This window comes from Ochlerotatus camptorhynchus, unplaced genomic scaffold (genome assembly GCF_037179485.1).
Source record: "Ochlerotatus camptorhynchus isolate MF236.1 unplaced genomic scaffold, CSIRO-AGI_Acam_v1.1 ptg000084l, whole genome shotgun sequence".
NCBI classification, from domain to species: Eukaryota; Metazoa; Arthropoda; class Insecta; order Diptera; family Culicidae; genus Ochlerotatus; species Ochlerotatus camptorhynchus.
Window position 1 is genome coordinate 1019308 of NW_027040574.1, and position 13726 is coordinate 1033033.

The following is a 13726-nucleotide window of genomic DNA, read 5'->3' on the forward strand; positions in this document are numbered from 1 at the left end:
CATCCGTTCAGCCATAGGTAGTACTGCTGTAGCGGCACTAGGTACTGCAATCCCGGACCGAAGAAATGACTGGTTTGACGGCGAATGCAAACTGTTAGTAGAGGAGAAGAATGCAGCACGGGCGAGAATGCTGCAACACCGCACGAGATTGAATGTGGAGCGATCTAGACAAGCGCGGAAAAGACAAAACTCGGTTTTCCGAAGGAAGAAGCGTCAGCAGGAAGATCGAGATCGCGAGGCGATGGAAAATCTGTACCGCGTAAACGACACACGGAAGTTCTACGAGAAGCTAAATAGTTCGCGCAAAGGCTACGTGCCGCAAGCCGATATGTGCAAGGACTTGGACGGTAACCTTCTCACGAACGAGTGTGAGGTGATTGAGAGGTGGAAGCAGTACTATGACGAGCACCTCAACGGTGAAGCAGCAGAAAACGAAGGTGGCACGGCAACAGACCTTGGAGCACGCGCAGAAGACGACAGGCTACCGGCCCCTGATCTTCAAGAAGTTGAGGAGGAGATCGGTCGGCTGAAGAACAACAAAGCAACTGGTGTAGATCAACTACCAAGTGAGCTATTGAAATACGGTGGTGAAGCACTGGCTAGAGCGCTGCACTGGGTAATTGCCAAGATTTGGGAGGAGGAGATATTACCGGATGGAAGGTGTCGTATGCCCAATCTACAAAAAGGGCGACAAGTTGGATTGCTGCAACTACCGCGCGATCACACTGCTGAGCGCCGCCTACAAGGTACTCTCCCAAATTCTATGCCGCCGTCTGTCACCATATGCAAGAGAGTTCGTGGGGCAATACCAGGCGGGATTCATGGGTGCCCGCGCTACCACGGACCAAATTTTCGCGATTCGGCAGGTTCTGCAGAAATGCCGCGAATACAACGTGCCCACACATCATTTGTTCATCGATTTCAAATCCGCATACGACACAATCGATCGAGATCAGCTATGGCAGATTATGCACGAGTACGGATTTCCGGATAAACTGACGCGATTGGTCAAGGCGACGATGGTGACGTGCGTTGTTCGAGTATCGGGGACACTCTCGAGTCCCTTTGAATCTCGAAGGGGGTTACGGCAGGGTGATGGACTTTCGTGTCTGCTGTTCAACATCGCGTTAGAAGGTGTGATCAGAAGAGCCGGGATAGACACGAGTGGCACGATATTCAGGAAGTCCATCCAGCTCCTTGGTTTCGCCGATGACATTGACATTATGGCACGGAACTTTGAGATGATGGCGGAAACGTACATCAGACTGAAGGCTGAAGCTAGACGGATTGGACTTGCCATCAACGCATCAAAGACAAAATATATGAAAGCAAGAGGTTCTAGGGAAGACAATGTTAGCCTCCCACCCCGAGTTCAGATTGACGGTGACGAAATCGAGGTGGTCGATGAGTTCGTGTATTTGGGCTCACTGGTGACCGCCGAAAATGATACCAGCAGAGAAATTCAAAGACGCATTATGGCAGGGAATCGTGCCTACTTTGGACTCCGGAGGACGCTTCGGTCGAATAAAATTCGCCGCCGCACGAAGTTGACTGTCTACAAGACGCTGATTAGACCGGTGGTCCTTTACGGCCACGAGACCTGGACTATGCTCGTGGAGGACCAACGCGCCCTTGGTGTTTTCGAACGGAAGGTGTTGCGTACCATCTACGGTGGAGTGCAGATGAATGACGGAACGTGGAGGAGGCGAATGAACCACGAATTGCACCAGCTGCTGGGAGAACCATCCATCGTCCACATTGCAAAAATTGGGCGACTACGGTGGGCTGGGCACGTCGTAAGAATGCCGCACGACGACCCAGTGAAAATGGTTCTAGAAAACGACCCAACAGGAACAAGAAGAAGAGGCGCGCAGCGGGCAAGGTGGATCGACCAAGTAGAAGGTGACCTGCGGACCCTTCGCAGACTACGGAGGCGCGCAGCGGGCAAGGTGGATCGACCAAGTAGAAGGTGACCTGCGGACCCTTCGCAGACTACGAGGCTGGCGAACTGTGGCCATGGATCGAGTAGAGTGGAGACGACTTCTTCGGACAGCAGAGGACAACAAGGCCTTAGCCTGATTGGTAAGGTAAGTAAGAGAAGAGTCCACCATCTCTTTGCTTCAGCCTACTACTACCACCTGCGACGTCGAAACCCACGAAACTGGTCGCCCACGCTGTGTTATTCGTTCCGACAATATCGTAAGCTTCTACTACCAGAACGTTAGGGGCCTCAGAACCAAAATAGAAGACTTCTTTCTCGCTGTCTCGGAGATGGACAAATCTTTGGGCCACAGTATCAAGTGTACCGTAAGGATCGCGATCCCATACGATCTGGTAAGACAAGAGGTGGTGGGGTACTAGTAGCTGTGCATACTCGATTGAGCTCCAGCATTTGTTCTGTCGCAGTGGATGCAGATATAGAACAGATTTGGGTAGTTATAGATGCAAGAGCTAGACATATTTACGTAGGGTCCGCTTACATTCCTCCTGATCTGGCAGGCAACGTGAACATTATTAGTAAGTTCGTTGAATCAGCTGATAGAGTTCTAAACTCGGCTCAAGAGCTGGATTTGCAAATGGTATTTGGAGATTTTAATCAACCTTCACTTGTATGGTACCCAACCCCGGATAGATTTGCCCTTACGGATCCCCACGAATCTTCGTTTCCACAATCCAGTATTGCTCTACTTTGTACTTTGTACAAAGCAGTTGATTTCGATCAAAAATGTAGGAAACAAAACCTTAGACCTTTTGTTCGTTAACGCAGACACCAGACCATTATGTGACGTCTCTGAGCCCCCTGAACCACTAACAAGCGTGGATCAATTACATCCGCCATTCCAAGTTCTACTGCAGTGTTCTCCGCCCACCAGGTTTGAAGAATTAAACGACGACAGAGAGTTCAACTTCAGTAAAACTGACTTTGCCGCTCTGAATCTGGCTCTCTCTTCCATCGACTGGTCCCGACTGTATGAGTCTGTTGACGTTAATGAAGCAGTTGATGTGTTCACCATCATCTTGCACCAGTTGTTCCGTGAACATGTCCCTCCACCACGTTCTCGCCCATCACCGCTATGGTCAAATAGCCATCTCCGACAACTCAAACGTGAGAGAGCAGCAGCACTGAGGAAATACTCGAGGGACAAGAACCCCTTCTCCAAGAGAAATTTCTGTGTTGCTAGTAACAGATACAAAAAGTATAATCGCTTTTTGTATGCAAGACATGTTCGTCGGCTTCAATCAGATCTCAAAGAAAACCCGAAAAGATTCTGGACGTTTGTTAACAACAAAAGAAAGGAAAATGGCCTTCCAACGAACATGTTCCTGGGAGACGAATCCTCTGACTCTATTGATGGTGTATGTAACCTGTTCGCTGAAAACTTTGCAAGCGTATTTGACGAACTTATGGTGGACGAAGATCAAATAAGAATTGCTCTTTCGGATGTTCCAGCGAATGCTCTCAACTTCCGCGTAGGTGACATCGCAGATACGGATGTGCCGGAAAATGAAGCCTTCGCTGTCAGCTGGACCAGATGGAATTCCTGCTACCGTTCTGAAAAAATGTGCTGAGAATGTCTGTGGGCCCTTGAGATTTATCTGCAATAAATCACTTTCAGACTCTGTATTTCCCGATAAATGGAAGGAAAGACAAAAGAGATATCGCAAATTACCGTGGAGTATTGTGTGCTGGGTCGAAGCTGTTGGAGATACTGGTGTACAACATGCTAATTCGTGCTGCTAAGATGTACATATCCCCGGATCAACATGGTTTTTTTTTCAGGGAGATCCACTGCCACTAACTTGATTCAGTTCACATCTAGCTGCCTTCTAAGTATGCACGATGGTCATCAAATGGATTCCATGTATACGGACTTAAATGCCGCATTCGATCGTGTCAATCACCGAATCCTGCTCGCAAAACTCGAACGCTTAGGAGTTGAAACTCGGTTTGTCAAATGGATGGAATCTTACCTTGTGAACCGTCGTCTTTGCGTGAAACTTGGCACTTTTGAGTCGCACACTTTCAGCAACAGCTCAGGAGTTCCACTAGGAAGCAATCTTGGACCACTGTTATTTTCCCTGTTTTTCAACGATGTCTGCTCTCTCCTACCAGACGGATGAAAAATCTTGTATGCAGATGATCTAAAATTGTACTTGATAATACGATCTATAGAAGACTGCCAGAAGCTTCAACAGTATATTGATCTCTTCGAAGGCTGGTGTGTCAGGAATCATCTCGTTATAAGTGTGAAAAAATGTGCCGTGATATCTTTCACCCGTAAGAAATCTCCAATCTGCTGGCCATACACGATTCGTGGAGAAGCATTGGAAAGAGTCACAAGCATCAGGGATCTTGGAGTGGAGCTTGATTGCTTCTGTCGTGTGGAGTCCTCACCACGAGGTCTGGATAAAAAGGATAGAAGCAGTTCAATCACGATTCGTAAGATACGCGCTCCGGTTCCTGTCTTGGAATAACCCAAACGATTTACCACCGTACGAGAGTCGCTGTCGCCTGCTAGGAATGACAACTCTGGAAAGCAGGCGAAGCCAACAGAAAGCAGTCCCCCTTATTCTGCGAGTAACGTGACTCTCTGTCACCGGTGAGGTGACAATTGTCACCTCACCGGTGAGAGAGAGTCACGTGACTCGCAGAATAGGGGGGAGTATTTGTTGCGAAGCTGCTGTTAGGAGAAATTGACGCTCCCTACATACTCTCTCGAATAAACCTTGGTATTACACCCAGACAACTCCGTCAACTTTATAAAACTTAAGGAAAATTGTAGAACTCAAAGGCAATTCAATCAATTCCAGTAAAATTGTGGGTTCTTTTAAAAAAATCCTAAGATATTCAGGGCAGTCTAGAGAATTTTAAGGAAATTGGGAAATATTTTGGGCGGTTTTGAAAACATCAGGAAACTCTAGACTATTGAAGAAGGTATGAATTAGTTTCGAAAAATTGACAAAGTTCTCAAAGTGAAAATCTATACTATATTAATTATTTCGTCGAAATTTCAGAATAACTTCGAAATCTTCAAAGAAGTACAGGGATCTTCAGGAACATTTCGAGAACTTCATAAAAGTCTATGGAACCCTAGGGAAGATCCGAGAACTTCAGGAACTTATATCGACATTTCGGAAGCATTTCAAATAAGTTTAGTAAAGCTCCAAAAACAAGGCTAATTTCAGGGGAGTTCAGTTCCATTAGTTTCACTAAATTAGCGGAAAATTTCAAGAAGTTCCCAAATTTTCAGAGAACTTAAGAGTTTTCACATAAGTCTAAAAGTTCACGGGAGCTTAAATTTTGTTTAGAACAATTCAATTAAATTCAGGGTAATACAACAAGCTTCATGAAAACTGCAAACACTTTAGAAAAGTTTCGAGAACTTCAAGAAAGATATTGATCTCGCTGAAAAAAAAGAACAGATATCCTCAGAGCAGAGATATTCCAGAGCAGCGAAATTACATAAATTTTAAAGAAGTTTAGAGAAATTCAGTGAATTGTTAAAACTTAAGAGAAGATTCATGACTGTTAGGAAAATCGTGGAAACTTTAGAAGGTCCGAAAAAGTTTAGAGAAGTTAACAACAAAGCTGAGAAGTATTTTGAGCATCGGGCTTGTTTCTCAAACTACAAAAGAGCTTCAAGGCAGTTTCATTAACTTCAGGAATATTTTGGGAACTTTCAAGTTGTTCTGCAGACTTCAGAATAGTCCATTACATATTCAACGGAGATTTCTCATGAAAATTTGCTTGGAGTTCTCCTCATCATTCGCTCGTATTCTCCCGAAACTCTTATGGAATTATTTCAGAAATTAACTTGAAACGCATCTCTGAATTCTCTAAAAAATATCATTAGAATATAGTTAGAATACTTCTCGCAATTATCCTCCGAATCAATTTTATTAATTTTTTCTAGGAATTGCCTTGAAATTCTCCTTATTAAGAAATCCCTTTCCATGGGATTTCTTAATGAGGATAATTTCAAAGCAATTCCCAGAATTTTCAATAAATTCATTTCAGATTTCTCAGAATTTTCATTAAATTCATTTCAGGTTTCTTTTTGAATCTCACTCCTTCCCTTGGAATTCTACTCACATTGAAAGCGTCCTAAGAATTCATTTACAGTCTCCTCATAAATTCCTTAGATTTCTCCCCTTAATTTGTTTGGCAATCTCTTCTGGAATTACTTTTTGGAATCTGTTTGAAGATCTCCTGGAGTTATTCTCAGATTTAATTGTAATCCTCCTTTTAGCATCCCCTTCACCCCCTAATTATTCTCAAAAAAAAACAATACGAGGACTTATGCTCCGATTTCAAATGTGTGAATGAAAATAACTATGAATATTGAGTAATAATAAGATTCCCTGAGACTTCCAGGTATTTTCAGGAGAAATTGAATTCCCTGAGAATTCCCGGTTTTCTGTTTTTTTTTTTTTCAGGCAGTAGACACTTGGAGGTTTAGTCTTTCTATAGAATCTTTCGCTTTAAAGGTTCCTATCGTACATATTTATATGTTTTTGAGGTTCTAATTGAATTAGTCTAAAACATCAAACATTCATTTGGTATGCCATCAGAACGACTAGTTTTATAAAATCACTATTTTTGACAGAATACTGTAAATTGAATACTCGTTTTGTGATCAAGTAGAAAAATGTAGTTGAGTTTTCAGTTTCCTTTTCAGTGTGATGTCACATCGGGCCTATCGAGCAGAAAACATTAAGTAGATCCACGATTTCTGCGTTAACAAGTAAATTAAGCGTTTGGAATCATACTTTAGTTCAAAAACTACCGAACGAAGACAATAAGAACACGAGATATGTTTTTCAGGCCTCCTTTAGCTCAGTCGGTAAAGGTGCAGCTTCAAAGCAAGACCATGCTGGAGGTGGCTGGGTTCGATTCCCGGTCCGGTCTACGATTTTTTCGGGTGACAGTAGCTGCAAACGAGCTTACAAACGGTCAAAATGCTGCGAGCTTGCCAAATCCATCAAATTAATACGTTTAGATTTAAAAATTCCAACGACATTCTTTTCTGGAAATAATCTTCCGACACTGGCAATGCCACGAACCATTAATGAGCGTGAAAACTAATTCCATCCTTTTGACCGTATACTCCAATCACACAGGCAGCCACATCACCCGGGCCTGGCGGACCTTCATGGAGGAACTGGAGCACACGGCCAAGCAGATCAAAGCCAACGCCGAACAGCTGGAGTCGGTCTGTCTGGACAAGTTGGCCCATTTGTACCAGGACAAACGGCGGGTGCGAAAGCAGTACCAGGAAGAGCACACCAAGATTGCAACGAAATTCAGCCATGTAAGTACTTTCTTCTCCTACTATACCGTAGAACCCCGTTGGTTTGAAATTAAATGGCGCTCTGGGTTCTAGCGTAGTGCATTTTTACCCAAAGCAACAAACATGTGATTCTGCTGATAAGGCACGTGTGTGATCAACGATTAGATTAAAGATGCATATTTGATGTTAAATATTGGAGAGATCCACGAACCACGGGAATTGCGTGCCTCTATTGAATTACTACCGCGCAGTGAATCACTGCGTATGGAAGCTATTAGTGTGGGTACGGAGATATGGGTATGACTAATTTGCTGTAAATTGCCGATTTAAACGAGTTTTCGCTTTCGCGCGAGGAAACAAGCAAAAACGCACTGTGCGATGAGATTTGCACAAATTCGCACGATGAGCTGTCATGCGTGGAATTCAGCGAACGGGAAGTAATTAGGGTCAATGAGGTCTCTGAAATTGCTGAGAACGTCATTTTCCAGAATGCTTCTGGATCTTCGGCAGCAGGTTCCGGACAGGTCCCTCTCCAAAAAAAAAATCCCAAATTGATAAATTCTTCGGTCGATCGCTTGTCAGCACTCTACGTACACCACCCCAAAGTAGTTATGACGACGGACGGATGTTTGCCCTTTCTGGCTGTGCGTGTGTGGAGCTAGCAGCTGGGCATGTGAGAATGAGAAAACAGTGCGCCATCAGTTCAAGTGTCCAGCACTCACAACATGCAACATTTATAGCTTTGTTGGTGCCGGAGCCAGAGCCAGCCAGGTCGTGTTTGTCGTCGTTGGAACAGAACTCACATCGACGGCGATATTTACCGTTAGTGGTGGGGAAAAACGATGGGATAATTCACCTACTAGTACCAGTAGTAATGACACTAAGTTGGCTCTATGCTTGTCGGACAATTAGGACAAGATTCATCATGGAGAATTTGGGAATATCTCAGATACGGTATAACCGATTGCAGTAACTTTCATAGCATTTGTGCTTATTTTAAAGCAAACTTTGATACCCTTCCCACAACGTCAAAGAATCATACAAACAAGCGTTGAACAACACTACTCTTTACTGCAAACAGCGAAAGCGCAATGCGCCCATTCATGCTGCCGAAAAAAGAAGCTAGAGCAAAACATTCAACTCCTGTAGGGTGACAGCGGCAATTTTCGGCATATGGTTGGTTGTTAATTACTGTCCCACTCGAACGATGCGGAAGATTTTCCGTATACATATCTATATCTATGTGAGTCACTGTCCTGCCGCGGAGGGAACAACTGCAACCCGGTGACAACGATGGCGACGACGCTCACAATATGACATTAGTAGGTAGCAAATAAATATACGTCGACCCATTTTACTACACCCGGTATTATTTGCTGTCCGGATCGGTCGGCGGACAGACAGACACGCGAAATCCACCAAGCGACGGCGACGGTGCCAAACAGTCCTCGGCGCTGCACACGGTTTGAATTCAAAGGCCGGGAGTGTTCACAGAGACACTGGTGGAAGATTGGACATTGGGTTCTGCTACAAGGGGGTTGTCAACGTCGGGCATTGCAAGCAATAATTGCACTTTTTTGTTGTTGAAAAGTGAAATGGGTCGCTCTTTGAAGTTTGTTTTTGGTCTACTTCGGTCACAGGTTGTGTACATTGGAATCAAAACACTGTTTTGGTGTATGCATAATCGTTCCTAATATATCTAATATTGAATATAAAGTATGCATGCTGATTACTGGAACTGAGTCCACGAACTGCTGCTCAGTAATCAAAAACAGTCGCCATTATGGCACCGAGCCCTTCTCATTGCGACACACCACTTATCATCGAGTTGAAAGAGTTTACCATTGGAGGGAAGTGATATGACCATAATGAAATAATGTGAAGAAGCCTGGGACTAAAAGCACAATCTTGTGTGCATTGAGAAATCGAGTAGAGGAGAGTTTAAGATTTGATAGAGAACTGACTTTGACTCTACTGATTTGGATCATTTATGATCTCCAGAATAAAACCTAATAAACCAGAAATCATAAAAATATAAAACAAAATCCAGCGGGCGAAGATTATTGATTAGATGGAAAAGTTTATGAGAATTCTGGTAACATGTGAGAAGATTTAAGCATTGAGATTTCAATTGTTGATACACCTGATCCAAGGCCTTGCAATATCCAGTCAAATTGATGAAAAACTTTGATCTTCCAACGTGGCATGACGGACAGTTAAAATTCATAAAAAAAATCCTGACCAACCTGAAGTCTTGAACAAATATCTAGACCTCTAAGAAGTCGTCAGGTTATTTGTTCAAGATTTCAGCTTGATCACGTATTATTCTGAAGATCTTTAACTGCACAACAATTCAACTCACATTTTCCAGCTATTCTCCTAAACACCAGGTTGCTCAGAAATTATTCCAAAGATCCCCAGGTGATCATAGATCGCCAAAAATTCCTCAAAATATTTGATCAAGACTTCAGCTTGATTAGGTTGATCATTTTAACGATTTACAACTGCTCATCAATTCAAATCACATATCCCAGCTATTCTCTCAAATACCAGATTGCTCAGAAATTATTTCAAAGACTTTTAGAGATTAGAGATTTCCAAAAGGTTCTCAGGATATTTGTTCAAGGCTTCAGCTTGATCATGTATGATTTTGAAGATCTTAATCTGCCCAACATTTCAAATCACATATCTCAGTTATTCTCCCCAAAAGCAGGTTGCCTAGAAATTATTCCAAAGAGCTTCAGGTGATCAGACATCTCCGAAAGTCCGCAAATATTTGTTTAATACTTCAGTTTGATCAGGTATCATTCTCAAGATCTTCAACTGCACAACAATTCAAATCATATCTCCCAGCCCAGCCAGGATTTGGTCAACCGTCCCAGAGCAGTATCTGAAGAAGGCTTCAGAAACCAGTTTCCTACCTAGCTCCTTCCAATCGAAATTGTTACCCATTAACCTCGAGCCCGCCACGAGTAATTGGTACCCAATACTAACCTAGAACTACTGCTATTTGAAATGTAAATTCAAATATTACTGATTTTGGCTCCGCAAAGTGTCACATACGACTGAGCCTAGTAAAAAAAAATATCTCCCACATATCCTTTCAAGATACCGGGTTTCTTAGCATTTATTACAAAGATCTCCAGGTGATCATAGATCTCCAAAATATCCTCAAAACATTTGTATAAGACTTCAGCTTGATCAGACATCATTCTGAAGATCTTCAACTACCCAACAAATCAAATCACATCTCCACCTCAGGTTTTTTCAAGATTTCAGATTGATTAATTATCATTTTAAACATATCCAGGTATTCCGTAGTCCATATCGCATTTTTCAGATTTTCTCTCATATGAAACACGGCAGCTTAGAAATTATTCCAAAGTCCTTCATGTGTTTTAAGATATCCATACAGTCGTCTGGATATTTTTTTCAAGATTTCAGGTTAATCAGAAGATCTCAAACTGTTCATCAATTCAAATCACATCTCTTGAAAATTCTCTCATGACGCAAGGGGGCTCTGAAAATATTTCAAAGACCATCAGGTGATCAGAAATCTTTGTCTATCCAATAAGTCACCTCATAGCTCAGAATGGTGTGGTATGGACGCATAACCTTTCTATATCACTTTGTTTATCTCTATCAAGTACAAATTGGCTCAATGTGGTTAGAATGCATCAATAGTTATTGCTTCTTGCTTTCACTTACTCTTACTCTTACTACTTACTTTACTACAGAGAAAAAAATATGACTCCGGATAATCTAGCCATTTCCTCTGCATAATTCAGCCCCGGATAATCGAACCCTCGGCTAATCGAACCCCTGGATAATCGAGTCCGACCTGTATAGCATTTCCTCCCAACGCTGAGTTTTTTGACGAAGGACTACGTCTGTAATTTCTATATGGGGGTACACTTTGTGAAAGCCGAAAATGGAACATGTAACAAAATTATGAAAGAATTTGAACGTTAATAACTCAGCTGCCCCTGGACCAATTTCAATAATTTTATCACCAATCGATCAGAAATATTTCTACGCATCAGCTAAATTTAAGGCTTCATAATTTTTCAGAGCGTCACTACTGAAAATTGCACAAATGTGTAACTGTTGCTATGATAATTAAAATTATCACCGATTGCCTGCGAAAAGCGATTTCCCTAACACAGATTTCAAAGTTGAATTACATCCGGTCTCACCAAACGGTGTTTATTCAATCACCGCGTGGTGAGTGGTGGTGTTCTCCAGTACACAACTAAAGGCTCCCCGCAAGCAGCGAGCTGCAGCCCACATGTGCATCCATAGAAGGAGGAAGAAGCCACATTGATCGGAATCAGTAGCTCTTCGTGAGTCGCTGTGGGCCATCTATGTCATCCTAAAAAGTATAAACAGAGAGAACCACCGACAAACCGACATGAAACTTAAACTCAACTCTTGATCGAGAATTCGTAACGGCCGATTCAAATATCTGTCGAAACCATAGAATTCTTTTATCTACATAAAAAATAATTTGTCCGCGATAGATTAGACACGAACCAACTCATACATTTGTACGCGTGCTCGTGGCTAGGATACACATTTTTCTCGAACACGGTGGCAGATGTCAGTTTAGTGCTTTGATCAGAAATGTCATGGTAATTTGTAAGGTCATTCATGTCGGTTTGTCGATGAGAGAACCCCGTTCAAATTCCTATTCCTACACAAAACGCAAGATCCTGCTGCAGTTAACATTCCTTATTAGAGATTTGAATAGATTTTTCTCCTTTACTTAAATCTTGGATTATTATTAGTTAGGTAGGTTCCGATTCTACACGCTGCAGTTTCATTTTTATACCTGTGGTCTTGACATTTTTACCTACGGGATGAGTACTTAAGGGGGTTAGGTTTTTGATAAGTCTTCCCAAGCAACATTGCCAGTTTTATTGAAGTTTTATAGCATACTACAAGTCTAAATCATGGTATACAGAACCCTCATAAAACCCAAATTGTTACTTGGGTTTAGTGAGAATGACACTGACTGCACATTGTAGTCGAAAAACATATCTGTCATGGATTCCAAAATTAATTAAGTGGAATTTAATGTTAGATAACTTTTTTTGCTGTTTAAAAACAAATAAGATTTATTATATATTAAGACCACGTAGTCCTACGTCACCATTGTACAACCCTTGTAGGTTTTTCTTAAACCGATGACCGCCATCTTGGATTTCAAATTGTCAGTGGCATAGATTTTTAACCTGTACATGTCGTCCCCGTTCCCACAATTTCTATATTGTAGAGTATTTGAAAGCTCTTTATTCAAAAACTGATGTCCAGCATCTTAAGTAATTTTATAATCTAAAAAATGAATACAGGCTCCGCAAAGCTACAGCAAATGAGCCTTGAAAAATAAACGCATTATATAAAAAAATCCAGATTCCAAAATGACACGGGACGTTCCGAAAATTGGGTATTTGACAGTTTTTCTAAAACCAGTGGCCACCATCTTGGATTTCAAAATGGTGTCCAAAATCGATATTTGACATCTACACACGCCATCACCGTTCCGGAAATACCCATATTTTTTGGGAATTTGGCAGAATTTTAAAACTGATGGCCGCCATCTTGCATTCTAAAATGGTGTCCAACATCGACGTTCGACCTTTACAAGTCGTCCTAGTTTCAGAAATTCCCATATTGTAGCGTATATGGCAGTTTTTTTTTTCAAAAACCGACGGATTTAAAAATGGTGGTGGACATCGTATTTTAACATCTACAAGTCATCCTCGTTCCGAAGATACCCATATTGTTGTGTATTTGACATTTTTTTCTAAAACCGATGGCCGCCATCTTGGATTTCAAAATGGCAGTGGGCATAGAATTTTGACATCTACACGTCGGTCTCTTTACGAAAATACCCATATTGTAGGGTAGTATTTCTAAAACGGATGGCCGCCATTTTGGATTACAAAATGGCATCTTGCATCAATTTTCAACCGCAAATCGTCGTCCCCGTTCGGAAAATACCCATATTGTAAGGTATTTGACAGTATTTCTAAAACAGATGACCACCATATTGGAATCCAAAATGGCGTTTTGCATCGATATCCGCCCCATGTTCCGGAAATATTCACATTGCACAGCAACATCCTATATGAGCAGGCTTTCGAGACATAGCATATTCAGGAAGTTCACATGTACACTAGTGCCTCGTAGTGGGAGATTTCTGAACTAATATGAACCCCATCCGGAAGACCGTTGGCATCTGAGCAACTTTGCTAAAGACAGTAACCTTCTATATGGAAACGATCTAGATAAACAGGTTGTACAGGAAGTTCACGTGCACAACAGCGCCGCGTAGTGAGTGAGTTCTGAACCACCACCCGAAAGGACTTGGTCACTTGAACAACTTTTCTGCAGACAGCAACTTTCTACATGACCAGGATCGAGAGATATTC

The 13726-nt window shown here is 42.1% G+C and overlaps 1 protein-coding gene across 5 annotated transcripts in view; it reads left to right on the forward strand.

Annotated features, from left to right (window-relative positions):
- FER (tyrosine-protein kinase Fer) overlaps positions 1 to 13726 on the forward strand; it is a 163061-nt gene that overhangs the window by 10925 nt on the left and 138410 nt on the right. For all 5 annotated transcript variants that reach the window (XM_065218187.1, XM_065218194.1, XM_065218188.1 and 2 more), the window contains exon 2: positions 7123 to 7313. In XM_065218187.1, the coding sequence (XP_065074259.1) occupies positions 7123 to 7313 (191 nt within the window). The remainder of the gene's footprint in view (positions 1 to 7122; positions 7314 to 13726) is intronic.